The following is a 15354-nucleotide window of genomic DNA, read 5'->3' as shown; positions in this document are numbered from 1 at the left end:
CTGGACAGGGATGCGTGAAGAGAAGGGGAAGATACAGCTTTTACTTGGCTTACACATCTTGCCTTCAGCAGAGCTCCAGGCACTTCACTTGGAGGTGAGCTCTACAAAAAGGCTTCTGTATCTAAAATGGGACTTAATCAGCCAACTTTTTAAAATAGTTCAGACAGATTTGCAGCACCAGATTAAAACCAGAAGGCTAAACCTGCTAGTGCTCCCAACCCCTCACCCCATCTCTCAGACAAGTGCTGGCATCTCTCAGGGTGGGGACGTAGGCCGGCTGTATTGCTGGGAGCAAAAGCAGCCTCAGCTGTCCCACTACAAGTCTAATGTAGAGCCCTCAGACGAAAAGCATGGTTTCATAACCCAAGTTTTCACTCTTTAAGTCTTGTGTCTTCCTAGAGTTTTATCTCCAGGTGATATGGAGTCTCACACAGTCCCAGGCAGTCCTTGGAGAAGCATCACTCCCAGTCCCCGACAAACCAGATCCAGCAAGTGCACTGGGAGGACACATAACCCCAGGCTGCAGCAGCCACCACTGATCCTGCTGAAGGCCATGGGCCTTTCACTACTGTCCACTGGTCACAGAGTAGCCCAGTGACGGCTGCACCCACTCAGAAAATAGGTGAGTTTCTCCTGTTCAGGCAGTTTAATCTCTCATCCCCCATTTGCCAAGAGAATGGCCCTATATGTGTCCTGGTGTTTAATATAAACCCCTGCCCTGCAGCTGAGGCACCGGCACCCTCTAGCAAAACTTTGAAGTCACAGGCCTAGGGAGAGGAAACCTGGTTCTCAGCTGAGAGAGCAGGGAAATACCTGGAGGCTCTGCTGAACATCTGTGCAAACGTGCAGAGAAGGGAGACTTGGATTCCCCTGGTCAAAGACAACATTGAACCTGGGTCTGACATTTTACATTACATTAAGTAAATGCTTAAGAGACCATCGGGCTATTCCATACGGTGGGAAACGATGTTTCCTTTGCCTGTGTTGCCAGAGAGGACTAACTCCAAGACAAAATCAAAGACTGGGAATTCAATTTGATAAAGGTGCCCCTCGTCTCCCTTAGCATCTCCCACTGGTCCTCCTCATTTTGCCTCTGACCGGTATGAATGGGGACCACATCATCCTCCCCACAGGAAACTTAAAGGTCTTGGTCCAAGGTTGTAGATCCAAGTACGGCATCACAACAACTCAGCATGGTGATGCTGGTTCTTTACAGCTCTAACCTGAGGAATTTGACTTGCACACTCTAAAAAATTTCTCAGTACTTTTGTAGGAAATGATGCATATGCCACAGAGTCAAAATTTAGTGTCACTAAATATTTTATCTGATCAGCAGTGAGCTGCATAAATAAAGCACGACATTGCACTGCTCTGAAGCTTCAGATGTTAGCTCGTAACATCATAGCAGCATATCCCAGTTAATAATGGGATACAGCGAAGCCTGTCTTAATCATCTGTCCAAAACCAGCTGCTTTGCCAAGATTGTTGGTACCTAAAGACTGAACACTGTCAGCCTGGAAATAGTACAGTTATTTTACAGCAGTCACAGAAACCCAGCAGCTGCAACTACAGGCGGGGTCTAGAGCAGCTTTTGCAGGATATAAAATTTATATAGATTCCCGCAAAATTAGGCCAGCAACGCAGAGGGGCCAACGAAAACCTTCTGCTCACAGTCTGTCTGCATTGCAGTCCTTTTGCGTCTGTTTTCTCCCTGCCTGTCTTTCCCAGAGCTGACATCCGCCCCAGCCCATCTTGCAGTGATCTCGCCCCCTCTCCTCATCCACTTTGCTATTCTTACCGCTGCCACGTACAGCTAGGGCACGGTCAGGTCCCAGCTGCAAGGTGGAGAGCTCTGTTGTTCGACCACAAACCCAGCAGCTGCAATGCCAGCTTGCAAGTTCAGAGAGAACTGAACTCAAAACAGACAAACTCTCCCAGAAAAGCTCCATAGCAATTACAAAAATAAGTCAGGCAACATGTTGAAAGCACGCATGCACAAGAGAGGAAAAGAGGCAGTTCCTGGAGGAAAATGATCGCGTATTTAAACAATTTCATGGCAAAAGAATCCGTTACCTTTATCCTCCAAAGGAGACTTTATCTTTAAATCAGTCCTTCACTAACAGGAAAAGGAAATCAAAGTCCAACTCCATCTTGCATTTGACTTCTTTATTTTGTGTGCCTGCTCTGCGAAGCATTACACTATTGCTGTCCTTTGTCAGCATTCTCGTTTCCAGAGCCTCTCCTGCTTTTCCCCATAAACGGCTCCTGCCTTTGCACAATCACAGCCCGAAGGCCATCCCTGCTGAGCAGCACAACAGTTGTCCCCAGCGGGCAGGACACTGACTTACTGCTCTTGAGGCTCAGGCAGAGCCCCAGCGAGTAAGCAGTGCTTGGCCTCGGCTGCACCCACCCGGGCAGGGCTGGCTTACATCTCTGGGAGTCGGAAAACGGAGACTTCCGGAGAAAACAGGGCAGAAACACCAAAGTTTCGGCCAAGCTAGTTAGCTTAGTGCCAGCACTTCTGGAAGCAATCACAGAGCTAACCGCAAGCCCAGGACCAGCCACGCTGTGTGACACTCTTCTTACTGCAAGATGAGGCGTTGTAGATATTGGGACAAAAACAGGACTTGCGGAACGACGCATAGCACATTGATGGTTCTCTTAAGCAAAGCTTGGTTACGAGAAGATTGGGACCCAGTGCAGTAAAAGGCAGCAGGCTGACCTGCGGCAGCAGGCATCATAGACACATACACAAGGAAGCTGCAGATAACTGACATCAAACAAAGCACAACCACTAGAATGATCGCAAGCGTCTCAAAAGGCTCGTACACGAAGAAGAGCGGTCCAGGGCAATAATTAACTGGGAGAGTGCCATAAAATTATTTCCACTTATAGCACAGACTTTTTTTTAGGTGAATTAGATAAACACTGAGTTTTAGTATTCAAATAGATATCAGGAATTTGTTACTTTTAGATCATTAAAACCTGAATATTATGTGCGCTATGCATATATTGCAGTCCTTTGCAGCACAATACAAAATATATTAACAGTTACCATTCCCTGCATTGTCTTCATGCAAAGGGGGGGAGAAAAGAAAAGATGTTTTATTCAAGAAAAAAACCTGAACATTGCATGTAAAAAAAAAAAGCTTACAAGACATAAATATAAAATACGTAAGAGATCTGAGAATACATTTACTGTCAAATTCACATTCCAGGCAAAGGATACTAAATTAAATGTTCTGCCAAAATCCTCACGGACTCAAGTAAGTGATGAGGTATATGAAATTTGCTACAAGATAAGCTTCCACGTTGCTAGTCTAAGCAATCTGAGTGACACCAAGAATATCAAATCTCAGTACTGGTTTTAAAAACTTTTAAATATGTCTGGAAGCATTGGCTTTCATTATGTTATCATAAACATCTTTACATCTTGCCTTTAAAGCAGTCATTTATACAAGACTTTTAAAGTACATCAGTACATTCAATCTTGCTTAGCTAAATTGGTGGAGAGGAAAAGCTGGCAGACAGGATCTCACCCAGCTCGGCAAAAGTGCGTTTGTTCTCCAATTCTTATAGTAAAGAGACTGATCAATCTTTCCAGTACTGAAGTTAGTAATGAATATATTTTTTTCCAGTTACTGAGTTTCTGGTCACCTTTACTTACTCCACAGATATGTTCCCCCCTTAATTATGCAGGTTTTCATTACTGGCCTAGCCAATTTTACATCGTAAATAACTCAATTTCCCCATTACCTCATTTGTCATTTAAAACATAAACTCCTCAAAGCATTAAATAAGAAACTGTGCCATAAGTCTGCATGGGGCTAACAAATCTATAAATATTCATTCATCACACGTACTCACACCCCACACACGCTTAGTTTTTGGTACACCTCAACTCTGCAAAACTATTCTATACCGATCCTAGTGTAACCTCTCTTCATGTTCACCAACCCTGCAGTTTTCATTCAAGCCACTTCCTACAGCCTGGATTTTCTGCTCCCCACCTTGTATTAATTTAAGGCCGAGATCTTACAAGGAGAGCCTCAGGGACAGGACTCTGAAACCCAGAGACAGCTCCACAAGTGTTTCTCTCTCCAGCACCCAATTCTCTCCCACCACTTGTCTGCACATCTCTCCCATTCCCTCCCTTCTCACACCATGAGAGTAATTGTTACGGCTCCCTTCGGTTCTTCATCAACCTAAACACTCAGAAATTCTAACCCGTGAGTCAGATGGCTCCTCTGGCTGCTTCCCCAAGGTCCTCTGAAGAAAACTGCAGCAAACCACCCCAGCGCTGATAAGGGGCAAAGCAAGTCTCACCTCCTCCTGCACAGAAACATCACCTCGCATCCCTCCCCCGTTCCCAGAGACACCACTCACCAAAAACAGTGGCAGGAGCGTGAAGTGAACCACCAGGTCTGCTGAACAGTTGCCTCCTTTTCCTCTCCCCATAAAAACCACTGGGAACAGCCTCTAGCCATTTCAGCAACCGGTAAAAGCTGCTGGTCTGCCCCAAATGGCAGCAGATTTCTCTTTCACCTCTTCCAACATGTCCCCTGCAACTCAGAAATGAGCAAGAAGGTGTCTGTACCACAAGCGGTCTCTTCCCCCAGTCTCCTCTCCCCTTTCCCACAGATAGCTAGTAAAACAGGGAAATACTGTAGAGGCAGACAGAATTTGTACAACACTTTATTACACTGCTGAAGACTGGGACTCAGTTCTGGCGACAGCCTCTTCTCTGTTACTCAGGCTGAGGAAGTCAACAATGCAATGTTATTAGAAGGTCACTGCCCCAGAGGGAAGCACACAAACTCTCTCAATACTGTCATTTGCAACTTTGTCCTGTTAAAAGGGCAATCCAAGCTGCAAAGTGTAACGCTGTTACAAGCAGGTGCCCTCCAGTTGCTCTTACATTTGCAACTCTTGTTATTTTCCAAAGGCAAAGAGCAGACTCTAAACTTTGGAGAGTGATATTGCAGTCAGACTAAGACTTTATATGAAAGGCAGTAGCACAGATATTCACAACAGACTAACATTATAGCAAAGCAAAACTAATTATAGCAAACCATGGAAGGCTCTATGTGGCACAAAGCGGAAAGTCAGAGCTTACATTTCGAGAACAGAACATGCTTATGTGATTGTAAAAAAAGCAGTACTTGCAGCAAGAGGCAAGACAAGTTACCATAACCTTTTGTGGGCGAGAAAGGGAATCAGTAAAAGCCATGTCTGCAATGGTATCTTTTATATTTCAGTCTTAACAGAAACCAACTTTTTGACTTAAATTCCCTTTTAAAACAAACCTGATGATTTTATACCTTACCCAGTGTCAACTAAGGACCTAACTTTACCACACTTACATACATCATACAGCAGACCCGTATCAGTTCTCCTGAATTCCCATGAACGTGCTTGCACAACTGCATAGCTAACAGTCAGAAGAATCATGCAATATAAGACTACAGGTACAGCCAAACTGACCCTTTTACTGTATTTGGAAATGTTGATTTCCAAAATAAAGCACTTTCAGGGTAACTAGAAAACATACTTTTTCCAAACCTGCAGCCTAGAAGTAAGTGGTGAAAGAGACATTTTAGAATGAGGTAAACATACTGCATAGGCTATATATTTAAATCCAAATTCCAAAAGTGATTTGGCTTAATTGTGAAATTATCTAAAACTGAACAGAAAGAAAAAACTATATACTTACAAAAATCTGACAACAAATCTAGGTTGACCCTAACAGCAAATTAGAAAATAACTCATTTACAAAGGGCATTTCCTACTGCCTTTTTTTTTTTTTTTTTTTTTTTTTTAAAGTTAGCCAGACAAAAGCACAATTTGAAAAGAGCTTTGCTGCTTTTTCCATGGAGCTGATCCTTCTAGAATACCTGCTCAACCTCAGCTTGTCTCCTTCAGTTAATCTGAGCCAAGACTGGTACTGGACATAAAATGTCACAACACTCCACTGAGTACTGGCCTTCCAGCCCATGCTGCAGCTTTTCGTGCCCCAGCCTGTGTTCTGGAGCAATGACAAAGCTTTATGACACAGGGTGTTCAGAATAGAGACTGGTGCTTAACAGAGAGTGTCAGAGACCTCAATTATCGTTTTAAACCATTTGAAAACTAAGTTATAATTAACAATAGTGCCTTTTGTGATTCTCATATTTTTATTTAAAATATGTCCTTGCAGGTTTGCTTTTTTTAATATTCCCTTGCATCAGTGTTTGGTTCCCAGAAGTTATTCCTGTCAGGCAATGCAGTTTTCTGAAAAGACAGTATCTTCCATCCTCACCACATTTTCAATAAACTCTGTAGAAGACAGTCAATGATCAGACTAAGATAAAGTGCATATATTCCTTTCTGATACAGGCAACAAAGTTGTGGACTGAAAAAATAAATGATACTGACAATTGAAAACCACACAAAAAAAAAATCCTACTGTGGCCATTGAGCACCCCACAACTAAGTTGTGCCACTGAGTACTGCCCAAAAATACTTTTCTTCAAGTGTCTGTTAGCTTATAAAAAAAGGAACTTACAACATTAAAAATAATGGTTCCTTTTTAATTAGACTCTGAGAATCATGAATTTATGTAATCCTTGAAAGCTACAGCTCCCCCAAGGCTGGCATACTGCCTTGACAACTTGTAAGTAGTTTGTATTTTACCCTTTGGATCCAGGCTTCAAGCTCGCAAAAGCTTTGGAGTTCTTAAGGGAATGTGAAATTTCATTGAGAAAAGAAATAAAATGATAGTCCCTTTCTGACTTCTTGGACTCAAAAATAACTACAATGGTAAAGTGAGGTTCAGGGCGAGTCAGAAAGTACGTGCTTTGGACTTTGTCATCGTAGAAGTGAACAACCTTCTCCAAACTGTTGAGGTCAGAGGTCCTATCAGTCATAATCATGATTACATTGGGCCAGTGCATAACAGGCCTGTCGCTGGGCAGAGACACCACTGCAGGGTACTGATCAACTCCTTTGGGGGCTTCCCTGTAAGAATGGGGATGATGATAACCATGTCCCTGAAAACTCTCTGATCCACGATTGTCAAAAATTAAGGAAACGTTGACGGCATCATACTTCCGGATGAAGCTGGAAATTTTCCCAAAGTAATCAGGATTTGTTTTAGCAGTCAAAGTTTTCATTTCAGATGCTGTTGTTTGTCGACTAAGGGCCTCGTGAAAGTAAAAGCTAAACTTGGCAAGGAGAATGTTTTTGAGCTTCATCAGCCAGAGGAAGAGGTGCGGAGGTTGTACAGCCTTCTGAGACTGCCCTCCAAACAGATGTTTCTTGGTCTCTCGCTGCTTCTCAAAAATTTGGCCCCAAGTCTGTAGTTTTGTGTGAGCACTGTGCAAGTTGACCAGGGATGGAAGGAACTTCCACTCTGAGATCTGAGCCTGAGCCTTTAAGAGATGTGCAAGCACATCTACTTCCAGCTGGAAACTGCTTTCAAGAGGACTGAGGATTGGATGATGGAATCTAGAAAACATAATGTTAGTCAAGACATGAGAACTGCTGTACACAACAGTGAAACAATCAGATAGTATTTGTCAGTTCACAGACAGAAGATCAAACATCAAAGCAAAGTGTAAACCAAAAAATAATCTTGTTAATTTAAAAATCAGTTCTTTTAACATAATTAGGGCAAATATTTTAATAAACATACAGCACTTCGCATTTGACAAAAACACCTGTCAGACATTTCTCTATCAACGCAAGGGAGTTACATTTGATCAGTTCAAGAACAATCATTGTTTATCTTGATCCATGAACTACTATAACACCTTTTCTCTTTAAATTCTGGTGGTTTTGTTCCAATTTAAAATCCCTTCTGGTGGTAAAATATATCTTGACAGTTCTGGAATAGCAGTAAGACATTAAGTTAAATCAAAGGAATTATGTTATAAATTTGCTGTTTGTATAGGGAAGCTATGAGGAAGCCAAGCCGAGCTTTTATTTTTTTTTTTTAATTCACAATAAAATTGTGATGGAAAATTAGTCAATAGAACCATGATTAACTGTATTTACCAATGAACCAGGTCTCAAACTTCAAACCTTGGTGTACTAAGAGCAATGAAGGGGAAAAACATTTGGCAGGATTTCATCATATCATAATGCAGATGGTACAACAACCAATTTCTCTCACTAAAAATTCAGGTCAAGATCAGATCTCAATTTAAGAGATGTTTAAAAAAAAATAAAAAACAACACATCTACCAGGTAGAAGTGCCACTGCACATCTTATTCACAGGAGTGATCCTACTATTAGAACAAATCTCGATGAAATGGAATTTTACAGATCCATTCTATAGCTTTCTCTTCTCACTTTATTTTTCCTAAACATCAGGACAAAAAGACAGATCCAGCCCACCTCCCTTCCCTTGATACTCAAATTACTTGTAAATTTACAACATCATCAATAAATACATATTTAATTCAAACTGTGCAAAACTGTTCCAGTTACAGAAGCTAAATACTTAACTTTAGAAAGAATGAGTCTTCAGCAAAGAGAAAAATGGACTTTTCAGTAAATGTGTTCCCTAATAGGCATTTAGGACTCTTAAAGAGGTCTCCAACACAGAACAACCAATAGTTCAAAGACAAGACTTGATGAGGTTTCCATTTAAATAAGGATAAATTTATCCCCTCACTTCAGAAAAATATTCTGGGTCTTGTTATTGCTTTAAAACGAAGAAGTTTATACTGAATTCTTCCAACCTTTAACAGCTCATCTTCAGACAAAGTGAAAGCGACTCCGTTATTCCCCTCAGCTTCCAGGACACAACACATATAATCCATTTTGGAAATACTTGGTTCAAAACCAAAACATTTAATTTTGTTGTGGTCCAGAAGAGAGAATGAGAATTTTAGGCTTTTCGTCCCCTCTCCCTTCACTATTTTTTCTTTGACTTTCCATCAAACTCTTGCCAAAACATTAATTCTTAGGCTTTTGAAAACTGTCTGACAATTTTATCACTATTTTTAAGCCTCTCTTTTTTGCCAGCCACAATACATGTCTTGAAAGGATTTGCTATTAAGATGCAAGCCCAAATTTATTTGAAGAAAATGAAATTATGAATATCATAATTCAATTGATGCACCATGTTCTGCAAACAGGCTAGCTTGGGTGACCAGCCACCTTCTGTACACAGCACATGTCAGCAACCATCATATCTACCTGCTGTAGCAGAGATACAGTGATTGCTGGCTACTTTGGTGGGCTGAAAAGTCCAGAGCATATTTACATTTCTTTGAACAAACCGGAGTCAATTAAAAATAATATTCTGCTAACAGTCAACATTATATATTTCCAATGGTTTTGGTATTCAGCAGAAAAACAGTTCTGTTGCCAGGTATTAGAAGGGTGGAAAAAAAAAAAGCATTATACAACATTATTTGTTCCAGATAGTCCCATCAAGTGCATACTTAGCACAGTGCTTTCAACACATTTGCAGTCAGACCAAGAAGGTTATTCTTCAATCTTAAAAGCAATTAAAAAATTCATACTAATGCAGCACTGCCAAGTCTCCTGGATTAACATTATGATGTATGGCTTCCCACTTCTACTTTGCTTCATGGCTCATAGCTATTTTCATGTTTCACTGCACAACAGGATTTGCTAAACTGTTTTAATCCAAAAATACAGACCTCAGCCACAGCTGAGAAGCTTGATATGGTTGCAGAGTAAACTAACAGGTTATGTACTCAGTATATCTGCTGTAATTAAGTTTCATAACACAGAAGCATCTGACTGAGTTCAGTATCACATAAAACAGACAGGTTTTTACAATATTTCAACAAGCCAGAGTGTTAAGAACTTAAAAACACATTGGAAAATTTGATTTTTTTTTTCCCCCTAATCATTCTCAAAAGCAGGATGCTAGAGTTTTGTTTTGCAGACTATGAAGAAGCCTCATTTTTCTACAGCTTTTTTTTTCCTGCCATAGATCACACATGCATGCATGTATTTACAAAATGCTGACTAGATGAAAAACATTTAACACTTAAAAATAATTACGTCAAAATAGGTTTACTAGCTACTTATTTATTTTACACTATGCTTTTAAAGGATCTTGCTTCTGATGCTGTTTTAATTATTTCAGTTAAGATCCCACCCAAACCAACAGTTAAAAAATTCAGGAAAAGTTACTTCTCCAGCTGTATTCTACAGAAAAACAGAGAGGAAAATGTCTAGTATTGGCTGTGTACAAGTCAGCAATAGGTAGTAACAAAATAGCTTTAAACTGTTCAAGAGTTAATGGTTTTTCAGATACAGACAATATGACTTGATTGTTGACAGGCAATTAATTCTGTCCTTCCTTTACCAGCAAGCAGTGATTTGCACTACATTACCTGAACAGCTATTTTTAGATGTAAAGGAAAGAAACCAAGGCCAGAACCTACCTACAGAAAAGATGCCCTGTCTGGCCTTAGCACAGTTGGTTGAAATAATGGCACACACCCTCAACTACTAGTGAGGAACATACTGACAGAGGGAAGAGACTGGGTAAGGACAAGTTTATCTGACCTTTCACCTGAGAGGGTCAACAGACTGTAAAACAGAAAAGCCTTCCAGCCAGCACACATCAACATAACATCCCCCCGAAACTGATCCGAGATATGAAGAAACTAAAGGAAGGACTACAGGAAGGTATCATTATCCCCACTTTTTTCAGAAATATTCTGTACCTGACTGGGGAGGACCACACAGCAGGTACTGAATTAGCTCTAACAGCATCTTAGAATGTCTCCATCTTAGAGATTGCCCATTAACCCAAAGCAAGATCATCAGTATTTTTCCCAGGGAGACACTGCTTATTCTTTTAAAGAGGTTATAATAATGCCTCAGAAGTACAGACATGTCACTGAAATTTATTTAAATAGTGTAGTAAAAGATTTCATATATAACAGTCTCCAGTCACTTCATCAAAGTATCAGTTTTGGTTTTCAGATTTTTAACAGGGCTGTTGACTCAGCGCATGCTTAGAACAGATGGCAATGGTTAGTGTACAACATAAATCAACTTAAAAAAAACAAAAAAAAACCCAAAAAAACAAACTTACCTCCCTTTACTTTTTAATGTTTATCACACCAAGGAAAAAAATATGTAAGTTTCATTTTTCATTGGACTAACAGCCCTGATATTGTAAGGGTTCACAAACCAAGAATTGCAAAACAATCACTAGTAAGATCATATAGACTAGTTTTGATTTTCAAATAGAAAAATTACGTAGCAATTTGCTTAAATTATTCCTAAAAAAAATAAGGGAGTCAGCTGCAGTGCTTAGATTTGGAATGTCAGAAAGCAGCACTGAATTATTTTGATTTTTCCTACGTGTACACTTTAAAAATTGTAACTGAAAAAAATAAGACCTCAGAATATTGTCCCCAAATATCTTCTTAGACCCTATTTCACTAACAAAGATTTTTAAAAATTCAACTACATTTGAAAGTTATCTTCCTACAACGGCTACCTTGTTTTGCTTTAAAATAAAGAGCTAGAATTTGAGTCTGTTGACAAGCATTCAAAAATTCTCTCTGTTTTAAACCGCCATCACTTTCAATGCTCACATGTGTTAGATGTGAAATACCCACCCCAGAGTCATTTAGGATTCTTGTAACAGGAACTAGTGAAATACCCACCCCAGAGTCATTTAGGATTCTTGTAACAGGAACTATTAAATCTTAACTTCAAGAAACCATAATGGCAGGGACCGAAGACTCAGAGGTGCTCCTTCTACCAGCTCCAATACCTCTCAAGAGAAGTGATAACAGAGCACCATAAAACCCTACAAGGTAGACCAAATAGCGATGGTGCAGCTTTTAGAATTAAGCAGACTTATATTCTAGTCTAAAAGTAAAATTGTCACACAAATATGTTTTATCTACATATCAATTTTACTGAAGTCCCTATGGAATTAAGTCCTGTTTCCCCTTCACTCCTAATGAAAAAGCACAAGAAGTCTTACATCTTTTATAAGGAAAATGACTCTTCCTCTCTGCTGAATATGAACACACAGAGTATTAATTAAGGAATAGGGAAGATGGCTCCTAGAACATGATGCATAGAAACACTCTCCCTTTTTTATTTTTCTTCTTCACAGGAGTCATGTTTTGAGACTTCACACATCTGATGCTGCTGACCAACACTCACTTCATGCATGAATTCATGCAAGGGGCTGTGCTGCTGAGCAGTCAAAGGACAGCAAAAACTTTAGGCTTGCTTTGAACCTCAACATCATTTATTACAGATCGCATGTCTGAGTACTTACTGCCAGCAAATAAGCACTGACCTTGAGCTGTATTTCTTTAAGATGGATTCCAAAATGTTTACCAGTTCCTCAGAGTTAATGAACTTTTGGGTGCTGAGCGTGTACATTTTTTCATAGAAGTCAGCAATTTCCATCCGAGCCTGAACAAAAAAACAGAGCTGTTCAGACAGGTGAGAAAGCAGCTCTTCCAAGTGAGGAGCTGTTCCTCCTAGTGCATTGCGACCCGTCGCCACCACCTTCTTCAGCTCATTATGCAGAGATGTGTAGATGGTTCGGATGGAGTCCTTTCGGCTGAAGAATGACTGACCACCTGTTCAGATAAATATGGAGGTATTACCAACATCCAGGGACAGCAAAAATAGACAGCAATACTGGAAAATTGTATATAACCACGCTTGTTTTCCCCTAGGTCTTCCTAAGTGTTGTTTGATCACAGTATTTTTTTTTTTTAATCAAGACACAAATTTCAGTGTATTATTTTGCAAGTAACTGAATTACACATAGCGTATACTCAGAAGCACTTTATGTAATTTCACACAAGTTACACTTGTCCCAATTCACATCTCAGCAGCCAATGACTTCTGCAAAACTTCAACTCCCTCACATCTGCCCCAGTTATGGCGTGACCTTTCAGAAAACAAGGGTTCAATTAAATTTGCTACTGTGATACATGACCTGGAAATACTGTTATCTGTGGAATTCAGAAGAATCAAGTCATTATGAAATTTTAATAGTCTCCACTCCTATTAATAACTCTAGACCTTTTCAAGAGAATTCCCCTAACAATACCTCTTCAACCATGAAGCACTCGTATTTGCAAAGCAACCTTTAAATGGGAACCACGTGACATTTGTGTGCACAAACCAAATGTTTCCAGTCCCTACACAATCTTAATATAAACCAGAATTCAAAGGGAAAACAATCACAGTTTATCTCAGTGAGACCACAGTGCAGGTTAATCCATAACTAAAACTGGGGGGGGGAAGAGTCTGTGCTTCTCTCTACCTGCTCAACACTATGAGGAATTGGGGGGGGAAAAAAAAAAAAAAAAAAAAAGACAAAAGTAGAGGGTCAAAGTAAAAGATATTTAACTTTGACGCTACCAAAAGACTGTGCAAAGGTATTAACTTCATTTCATAATTTTTATTTACAGACGGCCTTATGTGCTGCTGCGGCACTCAACAGCTGCAGCAGAGCAAGGATCACAGGGACTGAATCTGCAGAACTTTTAAAGAGATTCCAAATTTAGGTTCCACTTGGAAACTGCTTATAAATTTTGTAACAGTGGATAGTCCTTTTCACATCCGTTTTACACATACAACGTTCAAAAGCGACCTTAGCAATTTGAGGCAGAAAGGCAGAGAATTGGTTATCATGGTGAAACAGCCACCTTCCTAAGCCAAGAGTTGCCCCCAGGTCATGGGCAGGATGAAGAATCATCTATTGCTGTTGTTCATGAAGTATATAAACAAACAAAACTTTGTCCCTTCTGTTGTCAATTTTATCCTTTCTGCAAGCACCAAATTCACTTTTTAAAGTCAGCCTTACAGATAAGAGTTTTGTCTGTAAAGATCTTCTTATAAAATAGTTCCAAGTTACCACTTAAACACCAAAGCAGAATTTTCTTGATGCTTTACTGCATTACACATCAGACTCATATCCCTTGATCCATTTTCCATGCCAGTCTGCAGTTCAAAGACAAAATAAGCAGCTTTGCCCAGAGGGCAACATGATGACAGCTCATCCTGTGCCAGTTCAGGATTTTTCTATTCACATACTAAGAGAGTGAGAAGCAGCCAAGATTGTGGCCAAAACTTCCTGAGATCCTGCAGCATCTACATGAATAACAATTTTTAGGAGGCTATCGCCAGCCCCAAGTACTTACACATATGCAGCTCTAATATTAGGCCCTGGAACTGTGATGTGAAAAAGCTTTAACCCTTTGGTCACCCCACTGAGCTCACCTTTGCCAGAATCTGAGCCAGAGCATCCCAGCACAGAAACACCTCTGGCTAAACGCTGGGAATGGCAGGTAGGTAGCCTACCAGCCAACAGAGATGCACCGATTCGCACAGCCGCCGTGACACCTGCACTCTCATGTATTCTTTAAGGGCAGCCCAAACGGCACAGCCGATTTCTCACTGGGCCCACGGACACTTGCTGACCCAGCACCTGTGTTTCAGACGCACAGACACGCACCTCGCCGAGGCCAGCGAGGTCCTAGCACTGTGCAACTACCGGCTGACAGATTACCTCACAGGGCTACGGCAGCCGCCCGTTCCCTACCGCGCTGCCGACACCCGCGGAGCGAAATCCGGGGGCAGGCCGTGAGCAGGCACGGGGGCACCGCGCCCCCCAGCAGCGATCTCAGGCGTGAGCGAGGTGCGGGCCGGAGAGGGGCGGGGGACGGGGGGGCCCCGAGGGACGGGGGGAGCGCAGAGGGATCCCTCCCCCCGGGGCGCGAGGGGCGGCGGCCGGGCGGCCCGGCGGTACCTAGCTTCTGGCCCAGGAAGGTCATGCTGTGGTAGGCCTTCTCGGCGGCGGCCAGGTGCGCCAGCCCGGCCAGCAGGGCCAGCCAGCTGGCCCCCGCGCTCTTGTTGGCCTCCCGCTCCTTCTCCACATTGTCCTTGGCCTTGTCGTAGGAGAAGATGCCCAGGTGGGAGAAGAAGGTCTCCAGCACGGCCTGCTCCACCGGCACCGGCGCGCCCAGCGGGATCGACTCCCCCATCCCGCCCGGCGGTGCCGCCGCCGCCGCCGCCCCCACAACGGCCACTACTTCCGGGTCCGGCGCTGCGGCCGCGTGAGGGAAGAAGCTCGCACCGCCTCTCCCCACACGCCTGCCCTTGTCACGTGACAGGGGAGGCGGGGAGCCGGCTCGGGGTCACGTGACGGGCTGGGACTGGCAGCGCCGGTTTAACGGCCGGGCGGCTGCCGTGCGCGGAGCCGTTTGGCCTCACACCCTCGCTCAGAGAATCTGGAAGGCCCGAACCCTAGAGGCGCCAAAGCCAGAGGGTAAATATAAAGAATCACAGCTGTATTTGATCGCCTGGTCACGGGCCAGCCAGTTCCATAACGC

At 42.1% G+C, this 15354-nt stretch overlaps 1 protein-coding gene across 2 annotated transcripts; it reads right to left on the bottom strand.

Moving 5' to 3' along the window:
- Nucleotides 1-5839: 5839 nt before the first annotated feature.
- Nucleotides 5840-15006, bottom strand: KICS2 (KICSTOR subunit 2). 2 transcript variants are annotated; one of them, XM_050902654.1, is made up of 3 exons: nt 14772-15006; nt 12300-12588; nt 5840-7485 (listed from the first exon to the last, which is right to left on the bottom strand). In XM_050902654.1, exons 1-3 carry the CDS (start codon nt 15004-15006, stop codon nt 6669-6671), a joined length of 1341 nt encoding a protein of 446 aa, XP_050758611.1. In that variant the 3' UTR covers nt 5840-6668. The 2 variants fall into 2 exon arrangements, with proteins under 2 accessions (XP_050758611.1, XP_050758619.1); XM_050902662.1 differs by having other exon boundaries at nt 14931-15006.
- Nucleotides 15007-15354: the final 348 nt, after the last annotated feature.

This window comes from Gymnogyps californianus, chromosome 1 (assembly GCF_018139145.2).
Source record: "Gymnogyps californianus isolate 813 chromosome 1, ASM1813914v2, whole genome shotgun sequence".
Classification (NCBI taxonomy): domain Eukaryota; kingdom Metazoa; phylum Chordata; class Aves; order Accipitriformes; family Cathartidae; genus Gymnogyps; species Gymnogyps californianus.
This window is presented reverse-complemented; position numbering and strand designations above follow the sequence as displayed.

Excerpts from the sequence above, each read along its gene's own strand:
- KICS2 (XM_050902654.1), bottom strand. The coding sequence starts at position 15,006 with ATGGGGGAGTCGATCCCGCTGGGCGCGCCGGTGCCGGTGGAGCAGGCC. Across the intron at positions 12,589-14,771 it reads CTTCCTGGGCCAGAAGCTAG|GTGGTCAGTCATTCTTCAGC; the intron begins GTACCGCCGGGC and ends TTATCTGAACAG. Across the intron at positions 7,486-12,299 it reads TTAAAGAAATACAGCTCAAG|ATTCCATCATCCAATCCTCA; the intron begins GTCAGTGCTTAT and ends TATGTTTTCTAG.